Source organism: Pinus tabuliformis, chromosome 3_1 (assembly GCF_031772625.1).
Source record: "Pinus tabuliformis cultivar Carrire ecotype Pingquan chromosome 3_1, CPIR1, whole genome shotgun sequence".
NCBI classification, from domain to species: Eukaryota; Viridiplantae; Streptophyta; class Pinopsida; order Pinales; family Pinaceae; genus Pinus; species Pinus tabuliformis.
This window is the reverse complement of record NC_142301.1, coordinates 33,461,629-33,479,227: the sequence shown is the minus strand read 5'-3', so window position 1 is coordinate 33,479,227 and position 17,599 is coordinate 33,461,629. Positions and strand designations below refer to the sequence as shown.

Sequence of the window (17,599 nt, the reverse complement as noted above, 5' to 3'; positions counted from 1 at the left end):
AACATGCCCAATCATCAAACTCATCAATCACCCTATTAGAAATAGATCATCAACAGGAGCTACATAGATTCAGACTTCTTGGATTCAGCTGAATCAATGAATTTTGTTTGAATTTTATTGGAGCGAAGGATTTATCTCTTTAATCTTATAATATGGTAGAAAAGCTTAACGCGCCTAACCAATGATTTTGGTTTGAGAAAAGGGTCATTTTTTTAAGGCCATGATAGAGGAGCTCAACAATCAATATCACCAACATCAACAGAGTTCAACAATCAATGCCACCAACATCAAGGTATATAATGGGTCTGGTGCTCTTGATTAAATGCCAATCCCATACCCTCATACATGATAGAATTCAATGAAAATGTTGCAATCTTGCCAATTCCAATAATGTGAAAACTGTTGAATCTCCTGAATTTGAGTGAGATGTGAAACTCTACTTTCTTCATATGGAATTTGGTAAGGTTTGTACCACTTTCAAATATCATGAACAATTAAGGGTAATGTTATTCTTTTACTTCAAGAAATTGACATTACCATTGATTGCTAGCATTGCTAGGGTGTAGGAGATAGGCTTTTTGTTTAGGGTTTAGGGTTTAGGAATTATGTTTTTATGCTATGTTGCATGAGTTTCCGGTACCCGGGTACTTCGGGTATGGGGGAACAAGTATCTGGCACGGCTAGAAGCTTTTCCGAAATTTACAGGAAAGGTCAAGTTGGGAGTGACAATAATATAACATATCAGAATTTAATATATATTAAAAAAATAATAATTATTTTATTTCAATCCAAAACTTGCCAATCAAATTTCATCCTGCAGATTCCATATTGCAATGAAATATGTAAAAGATTGAACTTTGAAACACTGCCAGAAAAAAATGAAAATATTAATACATCAACAATTTGCTAATGAAATTACTTGCTAGCAATGAAACATGCAGACTCCCAAACCGGAAAAAGGCTATTATTACTTGATTATTATGTGATTTCATGCAACACTATATTATATTCAACTTTGAAATTCAAGTTTGGAAATTTATAAAATGAAACTGACTAACACGCTACTCTTTCTCTTTCTGACCATCACTATAATTTGTTGAATCTTATCATTAAAGCTTCAAGATAGACTTCAAGAAAGTAGACTTATTTGCAATTGTTGAACTTCAAGATTTGCAACAGAAGCTGCCAAGGAATGACTGGCAACTGTCTATATTTTGTTGAAACCTTTGCTACATCTCCACGTCTCTGTCGCTTTACAGAGCCCATGCAGTCCAGCCCCTTGACCTGACATGTATCACTTAGAAAATAAACAAATGGTACCTTCTCTGCTCAAAATAGGTACCCGAAAGGTGAAAATTTGCTCAAAACAGGTACCCAAAACATCAAAATGTGTTATAGTGAAGCTCCCGAAAAGTTCCAAAGTAAGCTTCCTGTGATTTTGGAACGTTTCCTACCAGCTCCCAAGCTCGGAGCATGGGGCACGTGTTCTCCAATGCCTCGGAGCGGTACCTGTGTTACTATGTTTTTATGGCATGATCAGTTCAGCATGGACTGGCTGGTTTGAACTTTGACCTGGATCTTCTCCTGAGTATGAGACAAATCATTTCATTTATATATGCTAACAAAGTGTAAGTTAATTAGCTAATTATTTGGGCAAATGAATTTTTCATATTTAATGTCTTCTAAACTTCTTTGAGAGTTTGTCGAGGGTCAATATAACTGTATGTAACTATTTGGTTAAAGGAAAGTCAAATGCAGTCATTTTCAGAATTAGTTGCATTGCCTGACAACAATGAAAGGGTCAGGACTGGCAGACTCAAATGATTCATTTGAATAGAAGAATTTGCCAAAAAGCTGATCTTTTCCCAATTTTTTAGACTTTCCAGATTTTTGTCTCTCTAACTATGTTTGTCTTTGGGAGCTAGGTTTATGTGATCAACAATTGATGGGATAGCTAGTCTTAATGTTGTAGGAACAAATCTCTGATTTGTTCCATTCAACCCTTGAAACCATAGATATGCTGGTTTTTAATTTCTTTTCCTAATATTGCTCTTATGGTATTGGATACAGATACGAGTCCAGATCCAAAAATTAAAGGCCATGGAATATATCTTGTAAAGGTTGCTCAGGACTTGTGCCTGCTCCAACTGCTTAAAGCAACATCCTTGTGAGGGTGATATATATAGTCCACAATGGTTAAAATGTGTCTTTGGGGGATTTGAACTTTCGTAGAGGAGATATTAAACATTCTCATTTACCATCTTAACCAAGCCTCATTGACAGTTCCAGTTTTTGGACCTTTGTGTCAAATATATACATGTGTAGAAGGCATTGAAACTAAGATACCAGGAAATGGGTTATGGATACAGATATAAATATGGGTCTAGATAAGACGGGGAAATGCTATTGACAACAAAGAATTGCCATGTACAAGAAATGTAGTAATATTTTAAAATTTTTAGAAAACTTATTCAAAGTATTCATCAATAACAACATTTTAATTGAAATCACTAGATAATTTATAAATCCAAAGACTGAAATAATGATGCATCATGTCTCCCACAAAAATGATAATTGTAAATACAAAATTGATTTTTTCATCATTGATCACTCTATTGATGTGATAATGTAGAGTAGCTTTAACTACATATCGTGAAATGATCTACATCCTCATCATCTACATATTTTTTGAAGTTACCAGGAAATTATTCCAGATTTAGAGACGACTTTGGATCCTGATGTGGTGGGGAAATGCCATGTACAATTTTTAAAATTTTAGAAAACATATTCAAAGTTAAGAATCAAAACCATTCATGAAGCACATCATTACAATTGAAATCATTGGATAATTTATAATATGAAGTCTGAAATCATGATGCATCATGCTTGATACACAAATGATAATTGTAAATAAAACATTGGATAATTTATAATATGAAGTCTGAAATCACGATGCATCATGCTTCATACACAAATGATAATTGTAAATAAAACTTGGATGGCTCACCAATAATAACTATATTGATATCATAGTTTTGAAAACTGCAGCTAGTCTTCGAACCAACTGCCTATCTAACTATAATTCGAATTGGAACCGGATTAAACCGGATTCAATAAACTGGAATTGGAAAAAATACATAAAATAATTAATTTTTAATGAAAAAAATATTTGTAAGATTACAAACCATGATTCCAAACCATTACAGACAAAATATGCAAAGTCTGCTCATATATATACCATGTGAGGGTATATATATCAAAATGACATTGAGTGCACTACATATCATCAACAGAATATATAAGCAATGAGGCCTCTAAATGGCCTCTAGAGTCCAAAAACAATGCTACAACTCAAGCTACTAGGCCACTAGCCTATTACAAATCACTGATCAATATGATCACTCATCAAACTCAGGCTTCTGCATTAACTTGATTGCTTGATAATAACTCATACAGTTTCCCTATAGTAAAAATTTTTCCCAAGGCCATGACAAACGAGTTCAACAATCGACACCAACACTGGGGTACATATAGGGCTTGGTGCGCTTGATTAAATGCCAACCACATACCCTCATATGTGATATAATCTAATGAAATGCCACAATCCCATTGATCTTGAAATCCTGAAAACTGTTAAGTCTCCTGAATTTTGAATGGAATATGAAATTCTATTTTCTCCATATGAAGTTTGATGAGGTTGGAACCACTCTCAAACATCCTGAGTCATTTCATGGTAATGTTAAAAATTTAAATAAAATGATGAAAATGAAAAATTTTCATCCTTTTACATTGAGAATTTAACATTACCATTAGGGAGCATTTACGAAGCATCAAGGAGCACCTTGGGAATGGACAATTTAGATTTGCTATCCCTCTCACCAACAAGAAGTCTTTTGCTTTAGAATTGCAGAACCAATGCATGCTAATTCCATGGTGCCTGTTTTTTTACAGTTCCGGCCTGCTAGGTACCAAACCAGTTGGTTTGGCACCTAATCCGTCCTAACTGGCCATAAATCGGGTTTATTGCTCTGGTTAGAAAGCTTGAGTGTCTGACCCAGACAGTTTGGCGAATTTCTGGTTCAACCTGGCTGGTTTTTTAAAACTATGATTGATATGATAATTTATAATAGGTTTAACCACATATCTTGAAATGGGTGTATGTCATCCTCATCATCTGAATACTCTACCCAATGATCAATCGGTCATCTTCCTTGAAATCTGCCCAAAGTCTAAAGGTTCACATCTAGGTATGATGGTAAATGAATTCTGCATGTTTGCTGACAACATGCGTTAGTCTACGTATGATACTGTTCTAAGAGGAACCTTCACCTATAGTTGGATGGGATTATCTAATTAAATTTTTAATGGCACAGTCATCCTATGTGCACAAAGAATACTGAAAACTATGTATATGGTATATATTATTGCCTATATAATGCCTCATGCCTTTGTTGCTAGCATCATCAGAAACTGAAACTTAAATTTTAATGCCCTAGGCTTTTCCTACCAGCATTTATCATATCCTATAGAGGCTACAGGCTACAGGTAATTAATAACTTACCTGCACAGCTATACAAGCTACAGAATAATAATAATTAATAAGTAATCTAATGTAATTTGTTCGGGATCTGGTGTGTGAATGCTAGCTGGCACAAGATTCATTTTGGTGGCATGGGATTTGTTTCCTAGCTTGAAGGATCTGTTCATGTGGTGGATCCTATGTGGATCTGGGTGGATAGTTATTTGTATCTGGATCCCAAACACGGATCTGATGATCGAGCCTCAAGCCCCTGTAGATCTGGTAACAAAGAATTGAAACCCTTATATGATTAATTCGACCAACTTTGTCTTTTTCTTTTTTCCCTAACATTTCCAAACATGTAATCTCATGATTTTTTCTAACATTTTAAGTCTAGGAGTTCTAACATTTTAGCTCTAGAACTGTTCTGTACATTCTCATTATTTAGTGGCCACTTATTTTAATCTCTACTCCCATTTATCGGCCATTTGGTTATTTGTGGACATTAATAAAATTATATCTCTTTTGAGTAATTGTTTTGCTTGTGGGTTGGGCAATGTGGAATATTTCTTCATTATAGTGTATTTATCGCTATATGGCTCAACATTGTTTTCCGTTGTCCATCCTGAAGACTAATTTCTGTTGTCTCAATTTTATTTTGGATTCCTAGCAAACAAGTGGCTTCTTTTTAATTGTTTTTGTCTGATGTTTTCTTTGCAAATGGAATTGATGCTGTTGAGCAGGCATGGGCAAGACTTTGCAAGTGTTTGGGACTAGATTTCCTTCCTTACATGAATGTCGTGATGCCTCCACTTCTTCAATCTGCCCAGTTGAAACCAGATGTGACAATCACTTCTGCAGACTCAGATAATGACATTGATGATTCAGATGATGAAAGGTGAGAGTGTCATGTTTTGTGGCTATCCTTATTTACTTCCTTTATTAGAAAGACATAACTGCTGCTCGTTAGCCCTTCTCCTGCATATTAGAGCTGCTATTGAAGGTCATGCTAGTTATGGAACATTATAACTGTTTGGCTAGCCACATGCTCTTATGAATCTATCATAAGATGAAAAAATTAAATAAGTCTGTCTCCTTTGTTATTACCAGCAATCTTGTGTCACCTTTTGTTAATTCTATGTTAATGCAGTTCAAATGTTTGCACGATCCTAATTACTATGATGCTCTATAGATGTTCACTGGATATATGGAACTACTATTTGTTCGATTATCTTCATCTTTATTTTTTAACTCGGACCATTGTACTGTTCTTCTGTAACAAGTACATTGATTATGTTCCTATGCATTGATGTGGTTCAATGTAGGGCTGTGTACTTAATGCATATGTATGATATCTTCTTCAAACTTTGATTGTGTGGTTAGCTCAGTCTAACATATTCCTTTTTCAGTTCAAGTTGGCTGCTTGTGTTTTTATGGGTAACATTATAGCAATGCACTTCAATCCAAATATCTAGTGCTTTCACTTTAATCCAAAGAGGAGATCTTTCATGGCCTGCAAATGTTCTCATATGAACCTTAAGAGAAGTAGAGGATGTGGAAATACAGTAATACTCTTTTTTCTTGTGTAGTTAACTCAGTCCAACATGTTCCTTTCTCAGTACAAATTGGATGCTTGAGTAGCTAGGTTTTATTATGGCCAAATTTATAATATTGCACTTCAATCCAAATATTTAATGCTTTTACCTTGGTGCAAAGCAGAAAATTTTCATGTCCTGCAATGTTCTCATATGAACCTTCAATATAAGAAGAGGATATATAAAAGTACATTAATATGTTCCCTTTTCTTGATTAATTAGTGTGGAGACAATTACACTCGGGGATAAAAAGATTGGTATCAAGACAAGCGTTTTGGAGGAGAAGGCTACAGCTTGCAACATGCTATGCTGCTATGCTGATGAGTTAAAGGAGGGCTTCTATCCATGGATTGATCAGGTCAGTTATGGTGCTACTCTTTGAATTTATGCTTTTTGGTAGTTGTGTCTAGTGATAGGTCAAGAACTTTGTTAGTAGAAGCATGTGCTTATAATAGCCATAATACAAGATGATGAATACAGGTTGCACCTACACTAGTTCCTCTTCTGAAATTTTACTTCCATGAAGAAGTTCGGAAGGCTGCTGTTTCAGGTACCAATTGATATTTCTGTTTCTTTAGTTAAGATGATGGTGTAGTTTATTTTTTCTTCTTTCCTTTTAATTTTTGGTTCTTTACATTAGACTTATCTTGTTTATGTTTAGCAATGCCGGAGCTTTTGCAATCTGCCAAATTGGCTGTTGAGAAGGGAATGGCTCATGGGCGGGATCAAAACTATGTCAAGCAGTTGTCTGATTATATCATACCTGCATTGGTTGAAGCCTTGCATAAGGTCATTCGTGCATTCCCAGCTATTTAAGTTGTTGCTTTAGTTATTGCATTTAGCATTTATGTTTTTCCACTTTCCTGATTGGCTTTTGTTCCATCCTATGATATTTCCAGGAACCTGAAACTGAAATATGTTCAAGCATGTTGGATGCATTGAATGAATGCATACAGGTGAGGTTTGTGTAATTGTAAAGAATGCTACAACCATTTTTAAAATATATTTAGCATTTAACAAAAAATAAATCTATGTTTACACTGAATCCCTACTCCTAGTTATATGAAAACTTTGGATTAGTTTCTTCATATGTATGCAGAACCATTGCATGCCATTTTTCCCATTGTAACTTTGGATTGTGTGAGAGGCTATTGTTGTATGGACCAAAAATTTCAGTTTATGGTAGATTCATTACTTAGCTAAATGCCTGAGTTAATTATTAGTTTTTTTGTGCTTTCATCTCTAAAAATTAAAAAATGAATATAAATAAAACTGTGTCAGTATGCAGCAGGCTTCATAGTATTTTAAGTGCCCAGTTTCCTTGCATATTTTTGATGCTATGAGCTAGTATTTTTAAGAATGTGGTGGTTCTTTTATGCAGATATCAGGTGTCTTGCTTGATCAAAGCCAAGTTAAGTCAATAGTGGATGAACTTAAACAAGTTATCACAGCAAGTGCAACTAGAAAGAGGGAGCGGACGGAAAGGACTACAGCAGAAGATTTTGATGCAGAGGAAGGGGAAATACTTCAAGAGGAAAATGAACAGGAAGAAGAAGTTTTTGATCAAGTCAGGCATTTTCAGTACATAATATGCATTTGACTCCATTTTCAGACATTGGAATATGCAATAGTAGTGATTAAACTCCCATAAATGAGAATGTTTGTCATAGGAACTAAAGTAAAGATAAAATCTATATGTTTGGGCATCTCACTTCATGCTAAGTATATGTATACTTCTGCTGTCATAGGTTGGTGAATGCATAGGAACTCTCATTAAGACATTTAAGTCCTCTTTCTTACCATTCTTTGATGAGCTGTCATCTTACATAACACCTATGTTGGTAAGTTGCCTTACACTAACTACTGTACCTTTTGAATATGCATGTAACTGTTTATAACTCGTCTCTCATTTTAAAGCTGTCCACGATCTTTTCTGACTGCTGGTAGTGCGTGCACTAAGAAAATGTTTATAGTGGCAATATACTATTGAACTTTTGCAATTTGAATTTATGAAAATGTACGGTAAATAAATCTTCATTTGATGCTAGAGGCTTCTACATCAATTCCTCTCTTACATTTTTTTTGCATTTTAAATGCATTTTTATTATTTATGTATAACTGAAATTGGATAGATTTGAAGTGCTCGTTTTGTTTGATTGGCCTTGTCAATTCTATTTCAGGGAAAAGATAAAACGGCAGAAGAGAGACGAATTGCAATATGCATTTTTGATGATGTAGCTGAACAATGTCAAGCAGCTGCTGTAAAGTAAGAAGATATTCAGAAGCTGTCATAGAAACAGGAAATCAGATTATGTATATGGATCTTTGATCTTTTTACCAGTCATTAACAATTTTAGTTGTTTGTTATAGATATTATGACACATTTCTACCTTTCTTACTGGAGGCCTGCAATGATTCTAATGCAGATGTGCGGCAGGTATAATATTGGATCAGTTATTTGTTTTCCATTGTGATCTTTTTTGGTTTAATATTTCTTTTCAGTATGCTAATTTACCAAAAATTTGTTTCAATGTCAGGCTGCAGTTTATGGTATTGGTGTATGTGCCGAATTTGGTGGATCTAAATTCAAAACTCTTGTTGGTGGTAATTGTAGATAATAGTTTTTCTTGAGTTATAGATGTCTTTTATCAATTTCTCAACTAAAAGCAATTGATTCCTCCACTTTGAAAATGCAAATGTGTCATACATGTGGATCATTGGCACTATGTGCTGTTTGCAGAGGCACTTTCGAGGCTGAATTTTGTCATAAGTCAACCAAATGCACGGGAATCTGATAATGTTATGGCAACTGATAATGCAATTTCTGCATTAGGAAAAATCTGCCAATTTCATCGCGATAGCATAGATGCACCACATGTAAGTTTTGTTAGCTATTGTTGGGCCTGGATTCTTGTTTTGTTTTTTATACTTTTGTGTTAGTGTGTTTTTTTAATCTGTTTCTGCTAGAAATTACAAAAGAGATAAAGCTACCTGCTTAGATAATAAAGATTCACATGATGTACTTTTGAGTTCCATTCATCTATTGTTGATATTATAATAACTTCATTCTCTCTCTCTCTCTATATATATCTTTGAAATTTTGTTAGTTACGTTGGCCAATGAATTGAGATGCATCACTTGTTTTTCTATTCTTCTTTGGATGAAATGTTGCATTTGTAACAAAATGTTTAAGAGATCATGCTGCACTTCGATGGGTGATATGCTAGTAGTTTTTTTTCTTGATTTTGACCCAGGTATTTAAATTTCCTTTTATTCTTCAGATGCTATCTATATTCAAGATGAGTCTCAGTTATGGGTGATTTTATTCTAGTTGTAATTTTCGTGATTCAACTGGTATTTTTCTTTTCATTCTTGAAATGCTATGTTATTTAAAATGATTCTCAGTTAATGGCAATTTTATGCAAATGCAGGTGGTTCCAGCCTGGCTAAGTTGCTTGCCTATAAAAGGTGATTTAATTGAAGCTAAAATTGTCCATGAACTGTTGTGTTCAATGGTCGAGAGGTAGGTAAAATCATTCAGATTACTACTCAGTAGGTTGAACTTCTTAATTTTCCAAAGTTCACTAGTTCTCATATGATTAATTATAACTTGCTTAACATCCCAAACTTTCGCAGATTGCAATGTTAAGATGCCTTTTTTCTTTCAGGTCTGATGCAGAGCTTCTGGGTCCTAACAATCTATATCTACCTAAAATTGTTTCTGTATTTGCAGAGGTCAGTACTTATTGTTTACATATTGTTTTCTGGTTACCAGTAATTTTAGCATAGGGGTTGATTTGTTGAAACTACGTTTTCTTTGTGATAGCAGACGTATGCATTGATTTTATCTTTATTCTGTTCTTTTATAACTATGTTTAGCAAAGAACACGTCTATATTTTAGCAATAAAATAAAAACAATTAAAAAATTTCCTCACCCGCAAGATAATTGTGAAGATCATCTAAACCCATCAAAGATGTTGAAACAAATCAAGAGAGAGAGTACTCCTGAATCCAATCATTGGAAATGAGGGAGAGATCAAACTCTTACAATAAAAAATTATATTTTCTCATCTAACTCACTCCATGAGACAATTTAAAAAATAAAAAAATTATGTAGTTAGTTAGGCACATTTTCAAAAATAGCCAATAATAACCTCCTTAATGTGGTCAGTTGACTTCTTTGATAGCTGCTCCATGTTCCAAGATCCATTGCAACAATGTGAAGAGGTCCATGATTTCCACTAGATTCCACTATGTTGATGAAGAGCGTTGTAAAGATCTTCTAAACACATCAAATATGTTGAAACAAATCAAGGGAGGGAGTGATCCTGAATCCAATCATTGTAAATGAGGGAGATAGCAAACTCTTACAATAAAAAAATATATTTTCTCATCTAAGTCACTCCATGAGACAATTTCAACAATTATAAAATAATGTAGTTAGTTAGGCACATTTTCAAAAATAACTAATAATAACAACCTCCTTAATGTGGTCAGTTGACTTCTTTGATAGGTGCTCCATGTTCCAAGATCCATTGCAACAATGTGAATAGGTCCATGATTTCCACTATATTCCACTATGTTGATGAAGATAGAGAGATGGCTCCATCATACATCTTAATGATATAAGATATAAAACTACTCCGTCATGTATGCCATCATATGACTCATAAAAGAGGTTGTATATCCTTCATAAATCATTGGAAATATCCATCGTCTAATGTACATAAATTGGCCAACTCAGTACAATCAATACGCTTCATGTATGAGTTGTTTGCTTTAACACATGTAAGCTTGGCTTCAAAAGGCGGGTGCATAGACACAAGTTCACATCATGCTCAAACAACTCAATCTCCTGTCTAATTCATGTTGTATGGGAGGTACCAATGATCAAATTTGAAGGGCATGCAATCAGCCAACGTTTGAAGGATGAAAAGTTAAAAAAATAATAGTACTTAAGTTGACAAATACAAATTAAGTAAACTCTCAAATAAAAAAATGCAAAAATAAAAATATTGTCCTAAATTTTTATGATATTAGGAAAAACCCATATTTACATAGAACTTTTGTAAATTTGCAATTAAAGTTAATTTTTTTTTTCCAAAATCTTTATAATCTAAAAAAATTAAATAATGGTTACATAAACAATGCACCCACAGGAGTGGGGATTGGACCATGTAAGTGGGCAAGTAGAGTGTATAAGCCCAGTGTTGTATTTGTCCTGATGGAGCTAAAAGGGGCTATGGGCAGTAGGGGAAGTGGAAGGGGGCTCAAATATTAGGGATCAGTAAAAGAAGGTATAACTCTATGAAATATTTAATTTTGTAAAACTTGCCAAATAGATGGATAGACATGGGGAATACCTCCTAATATTTAAATTAACAAATGTGGGAGAAGGGAAGGCAAAATCTTTCAAACTAAAATATTGATATATTTAAAGAAATTGTCAACATCATTATTCATGATGAATAGATCTTGTAATTTTGTAAAAATATACATATCCATTAAACACCCTTATCCTCTCTCTAAATACAACCCAAAAAAAGCAAAAATCTCATACATCTAGATAAGTTTTCATATCATGATGTTGACAACTAATCTTTGGGATTTGGAAAATTCATGTAAATAGAAAACTAAAGGAAATTGGAAGATGAATCCCAATCGTCTCCCCCTCCTTGTATATATCCATGTTTTCAATTAATGCAAAACACAATTCATTCGTGGAGTTACTCACATGGTTTGACATGGTATCAGAGCCAACCCCATTTTTAGTTTCCTTCTGTCTTGTAACTCTTATTTTTTTGCCATTATCCTTTGTCCATCTGCATTCAATTTTTTTGTTCATTTTCTGCACTGTTCCATGGAGTAATTATGTTGTTCATTGTTTAATTCTTGGCTATGCGTTGAATATTCTTGCTCCTCTGCGTTAATTATGGTCGCGACTTGAGGCATTTGGTGCATGCATTTGAATGGTGAATGCTGTGTGTTGGTTGAAATCTTCTGCTAACGAGGCCCGCCTTCAGTTGATACACCGTGCATGCCGTGACAAGGTTGTAGACGACAATTCATTGTTTAGTTCTGGCTTCAAAGGCCATGGTTGTATTGTAAGTAAACTTGTGTTTACACGTCCTTGCATTTACCTGCGATTATTATTGTTGAAGTTGCTACGTAGTGTTGGTTATTGCGTACTGTGAGTGGTTGTATGACAATGACAATGACCCCTCCATGACTTGTCTTGTTTATGAGCTGGTGCCGTGGTGTTGAGTGGTGGTTTGAAGGTTGTGTTGGTTTTATACATATATTGGTATGCGTTCTGCATTGACTGGTGTATTGAAGTTTTTTTGGTAGTTGATGAATTTTGAAAAGTCTGTATTCCATTGATTATGAGACGAATATTTTTAAAGGGGCTTATATATATCTATATATCTATATCTATATACACTAAGTCACCTAACACAGGGATTTAGGATTCGACGGATACGAGGATTCGAGTGTCAGATACAGACACGTTGACCCCATTGGAAACGTTATATATATATTAAAAATTAGATGTTTCTTACACAAATTCTCATTCATGATACAAATTCATTGATTTCAAACATAGATCTTCATCAAGATGTAAGTTTTACAAAGTAACATTATGCATACAAATACAATTGTGACATAAATGATCAATCATAATGCATATTCAATTCATCAATGATCTAATAGGAGAAAGACAAGATAATAAGATAAAGATATTGTAGTTTTCTCATTAAGTCATCAAAATCAAAAGGTGTTACATAGGTAGTGCAATGCCAATGACAAATAGAAATAGCAAATACAAAACAACTACAAGTATACAGGCCTCAAGGCAGTGGGTAGCTCATGACTCATGCGTCATCAGTCCTCATAGTCATCATCAAAATCAACATCATTGTCCTTATCATCATGGTCACCACTGCTGTTCTCTACTACATCCTCCTCCCCTGTATCCAAAGTCATCTTCGCATCTATTGCTGTGGAGGATGACCCCTCTACAATATCACCATCATCAATTTTGACAGGCTCTAACACTATTGTTCAAACCCATATCATCAGGAAAGACATCCCACATCTTTGTCTTTCCCTTCAACCACACATCCCTCTGCCTGTAAATAAGACGAAGGTTGGTGTGCACATACACCATTGTCTTTGCTCTGGACTACTCAAGCCTGCTCTTCTTGACATTATACAAATTCCCATATGTGCTCCAATTCCTCTCGCAACAAGATGAAGTCACCTGAGAGAGGAGCCTCATGGCTAACTAATGTAGAAGAGGGCTTGTTGCCCCATGGTCTCCCACCAAGAATAGGGCTTCTTAGCCCCCTGTCTCTAATCAAATTATATCTTGCAAATCGATCAGTGCCAGTGGAAAACTTTACAAAGGCATCCTCCACCTCATTAGGGGATGCTCTATCTTGAAAAACCTGCCTGAATGCATATTTCCTCCCTTGTGAGATTTCACCATCCATGTGAGGAGGAAATCTTTGGGAAGGTCCACCATTCAGCCACTCATGGCTGTAGTATTTTGGGTTCAATGAGTGAGCCAAACAATGTGAAGGTGTGCAATTCTTGTCCCATATGCTGCCAAGAATATCCTGTATAGTGGTGAAAAAGGCCTTTCACGATGTCCCATACTCGAGTCACTCACTCTGTAAAATAATGCTCCTCACAGACTCAATCATGGAATCCCATCCCTCATAAACCTCTCCTAGGATGGGTTGGTCTGTATCCGCAAATCTAAGCAAAGAAATTATAGCGTCCATGATTTGAATAAGTAGATCTACCCTCTCCCACCAAGCATCATCTAACGCAGTGTCCTTCACTCTTTTAGAGGCTACTTGATCTGTCTTTCTCCAAAAAGACTAAAACTTTGAAATAACCATGGCACTAAGAGCGGTCGTAACCTCCCTCAACCTCTTCAACATGATGAATGAAGAGGTAAACTGTATGTTGTATTCCTTGTAGACAGCAAGGGCATTTGTATGATTTTGTACAAAGTTACAGATATGTCGTGCATCGTCAATAATGTTAACAATCCAAAGCACATCAGAAGCAATAGATTTCAGTGTTAAGCTCAATGAATGGACAATGAAGGTGGCCAAATCACTTGTGGATATTTAGCTTCCACAATCATGCCAATAGTTTTGCAAACCGGTGCATTATCTGTAATGATTTGCACACAAGAATCAACACCTACATCTTCAATAAATTTAATAAACAACTCACCCATATATTGAGCATTGTTGTATTGTCGAAGTGCATCCACTGCTTTCAAGAAAACTGAACCATTCAAGGAAGACACCATGAAGTTGATGAGTGGGTGCCATGCTGGATCTGTCCATCTTATCAGAAACAATGCTAACCCTAGATGTTGGGCATGCTGCTTTAATAGGCTCAAGTATTTTTTCCACCTCTTTTTTGCCTTTGTCAACAATGTGGTTCTAAGCTTCTCTGACCCAAGAGACACATACCCTGATGGAGCTCCTTGAGTTAGAGTTCGACACATCTCAATTATCAATAAATAGAGGTGAGTGTGCAACATTAAAGGATATGAAGTTTCGATAGAAAAAGGTAATGGGGAAATCAAGCTCTTCTGTTTCTCCTTGTGAAAAATCTTGTCCATTGGACCAAGTGGAATTGCCTTTCCTTTTGCAACTTGTCCCCCACTAGAAATTTGAAATGGGAATTTGTTGTTGCTTTTCCTCAAGAATGGAAGGGGGTCATCATTCTTGGTTTTTTTTTGATTTTGCATCCATATTTGCCATACCAACATTGGACTCCCTTAGCATTTCTTTCCCCTTTGGTAAAGGCACATTTGTACAAGCTCCAATTCCACAACCTAGTAAAGCCAACAAATGACTTTTCACACAGAAATATGTGCTCTTGAAAGTATTGTGGCAATAGCTGCATTTCCAACTCACATTGCCTCCTCCCTTCACCTTGCTTCGTGGCCCTTGCTTTCTTGTGACATATTTCCACAAGGGATATTTGTCAATGTTACATTGAGGAGGAAGTCTTCCCTCAATGTTACTTGCATAGAGGGAATACTTGTAGTAGACTCTGATGAAATTGGGAGAGGAGGGGCATCTCCAATGAGGACATTCTTCCCCTCTCTTTGCCCCTTCCCTGTTGCCCTTGATTGAGCCATGAATGCTGTAAAAAAATAAACCAAAAATGCACAAATTTGTAAATGAAATGCATATGCAAATTGCTGTAATAAAAATGCAAAAAATAGAGAGAAAATGCACTTACCTATTGCTTGAATCTCCTTGAAAACGATCCCACACTGTTTGCTCCTTGCTCCCAAACACCCATAACAAACTCACAACAAAGTAAACAAGTGAATGTGAAAAAACAAGGGAGAAAAGTCGCTTTATAACACCACGTGGGTCATTGTTTTTCAAATTCGTGTCCAAAAATTGGGACACATTGTGTCTCGATAGGGACATGATCTAGATTCAACCGTGACCTGATCAAACATGACGTGTCTCGATTTTCGGACATGAATAAACCCGAATTGTGTTCGATTCGCTGGATTCGCGACATGTCGAGTCTAGGGGACGAATCGTGTTTCTTAGTGTGTGTGTGTGTGTATATGCATGGTATAGAAGCGACTGGTGTCAAAATGGATGTTCCTCTCACTGCTTTTGTCAAGGCATTGTATCCCACTTATTCCCATTATCTCGAGTCATTACAAGCTAGTGGCAAACTTTTAGAGATTTCTTTTGGCTCTCTCGTGGACAAGTTTGGTGAAAGAAGGCTTTTGGGAAAAATAAGACAACCGCTCAGTCTCTTGAAGAAGTTGTATGCCTTGCGTAAAAAGAGAAGAATCAGGACAAGATTCTTCTAGAGGAAGAGGTGGCTGAAGAGGATGAGGAAGGAAGAATTTTAGAGGTAGGGGGGCAGACAGTTTTAAGGAGAAAGACCTGATATTCATTGCATATAGTGTAATAGAAATGGACATGATGCTTCTACATGTAAGCTCTCACGAGGCATGATTAGACAGGAAAAGGAAGAAGAGAAAGGGAAAACATCGGATAAAGGGAAAGGTAAAGCACATGAATCTGCTCATTATGTTGTGGCACTTTGTAACATTGGAGTAATTGAAGACTTATTTAACACTACACTTGTTTCATGGAAAGATACTTGGTTGCTTGATTCAGTTGCAACTTGCCACATGAATTTTAGAAGAGATTTCTTTGAAGAATTCACTAATAATGTTGATGAAGCAATCTACTTTGTAGATAAGTTAAAATTTAAGCCCTCAAGGCTTGGCACCATCAAGTTCAATCTCCCTGGTCTTCCAGACTTTCTTCTACATGATGTACTCTATCGCCCGAAGTTGAGAATAAACTTGCTGTCTTTCATCCACAGCTGCCAATAAGGACACCCCATTCACATATTTGATGGCAAGGTTAAGGTCAAAATAGCATCAGACAATTCACTTGTCATGACTGGGGTAGATGAAGAAAGACTTCTAAAACGCAAGAAACCTCTGTTTGTGCACATAACTTTTCACTATGACGAAGGTACACTTCCATCAAGTCTTTTATGGCATGCTGGATTTGGACATTTGAAATATGACAACCTTTGTTTGTTGAAGAAAAATGGTGTAACTAGTTTGCCAACAATTCCTAGACAACCTTCGTTTGTTGAAGAAAAATGGTTTTAGTTGGTTTGCTAATAATTCCTAGCAAACTTAAGCAATGTGATGCTTGTATCTTAGGAAAGCACAACAAACAATCATTTCATGATTCTCATTCCAGAGCACATAGAAAGCTTGAACTCATTCATTTTGATTTGTGTGGCCCAATGCCTGTTCCTTTTGCAAATGGTAATAAATACATGATGACATTTATTGATGACTACACTAGAATGTGTTGGGTACATCTATTGAAGAACAAATTTGAGGCTTTTAAAACTTTTAAAAATTTTCATGCATGAATAGAAAATGATACACAATCTCATATTGGCTCTAGTCGTATTAATAATGGAAAAGAATATACTTCAAATGAATTTGAAAACTATCTTCGCCAGAATGGGATCGAACATCCAACAACCGTGCATTATAATCCCCAATAGAACAATGTAGTCGAAAGAATGAACATGACAATCTTAAATATGGTATATGTCCAATGATGTTTTTCAAGAATGTTAAGTTGATATTTTGGGCTTATGCAGTTCTATGTGCTTTGTATAAAGAATAGGTGTCCATCTCATGCTACAAGACTCCTCTTGAAATTTGGTACCGGAGGACAGGTGGTTCCCTTAGGCTTTGATCTTTGGCCTAGGGAAAAGTGTCCAAAAGAATTTAATTGTTTTCCTAAAGTGACTTTATAATTTTATAAAGTTAAATCTAATTTAAAAGTGACTTTAAGTGATAAAGTTACTAAGTCTAATTTTAAAGTGACTTTTATAAAGTCAATGAAAAATTAGAAAGGAAAAGTGACTTTGGAAATA

At 35.5% G+C, this 17,599-nt stretch overlaps 2 protein-coding genes across 2 annotated transcripts in view; both read left to right on the top strand.

Moving 5' to 3' along the window:
* The window catches only part of LOC149185627 (uncharacterized), a 62,655-nt gene that overhangs the window by 29,814 nt on the left and 15,242 nt on the right, over positions 1-17,599 (top strand). Inside the window, exon 19 of the mRNA XM_089410741.1 lies at positions 9,783-9,849. Within this exon, the coding sequence (XP_089266867.1) occupies positions 9,783-9,849 (67 nt within the window). The remainder of the gene's footprint in view (positions 1-9,782; positions 9,850-17,599) is intronic.
* Positions 5,249-9,763, top strand: LOC149185628 (uncharacterized). Its single transcript, XM_089412359.1, has 13 exons — positions 5,249-5,417; positions 6,337-6,472; positions 6,595-6,664; positions 6,776-6,903; positions 7,014-7,070; positions 7,496-7,681; positions 7,863-7,979; positions 8,295-8,380; positions 8,485-8,551; positions 8,652-8,718; positions 8,855-8,991; positions 9,546-9,637; positions 9,751-9,763. The coding sequence occupies exons 1-13, from the start codon at positions 5,311-5,313 to the stop codon at positions 9,761-9,763; spliced, it is 1,263 nt and encodes a 420-aa protein (XP_089268485.1). The 5' UTR covers positions 5,249-5,310.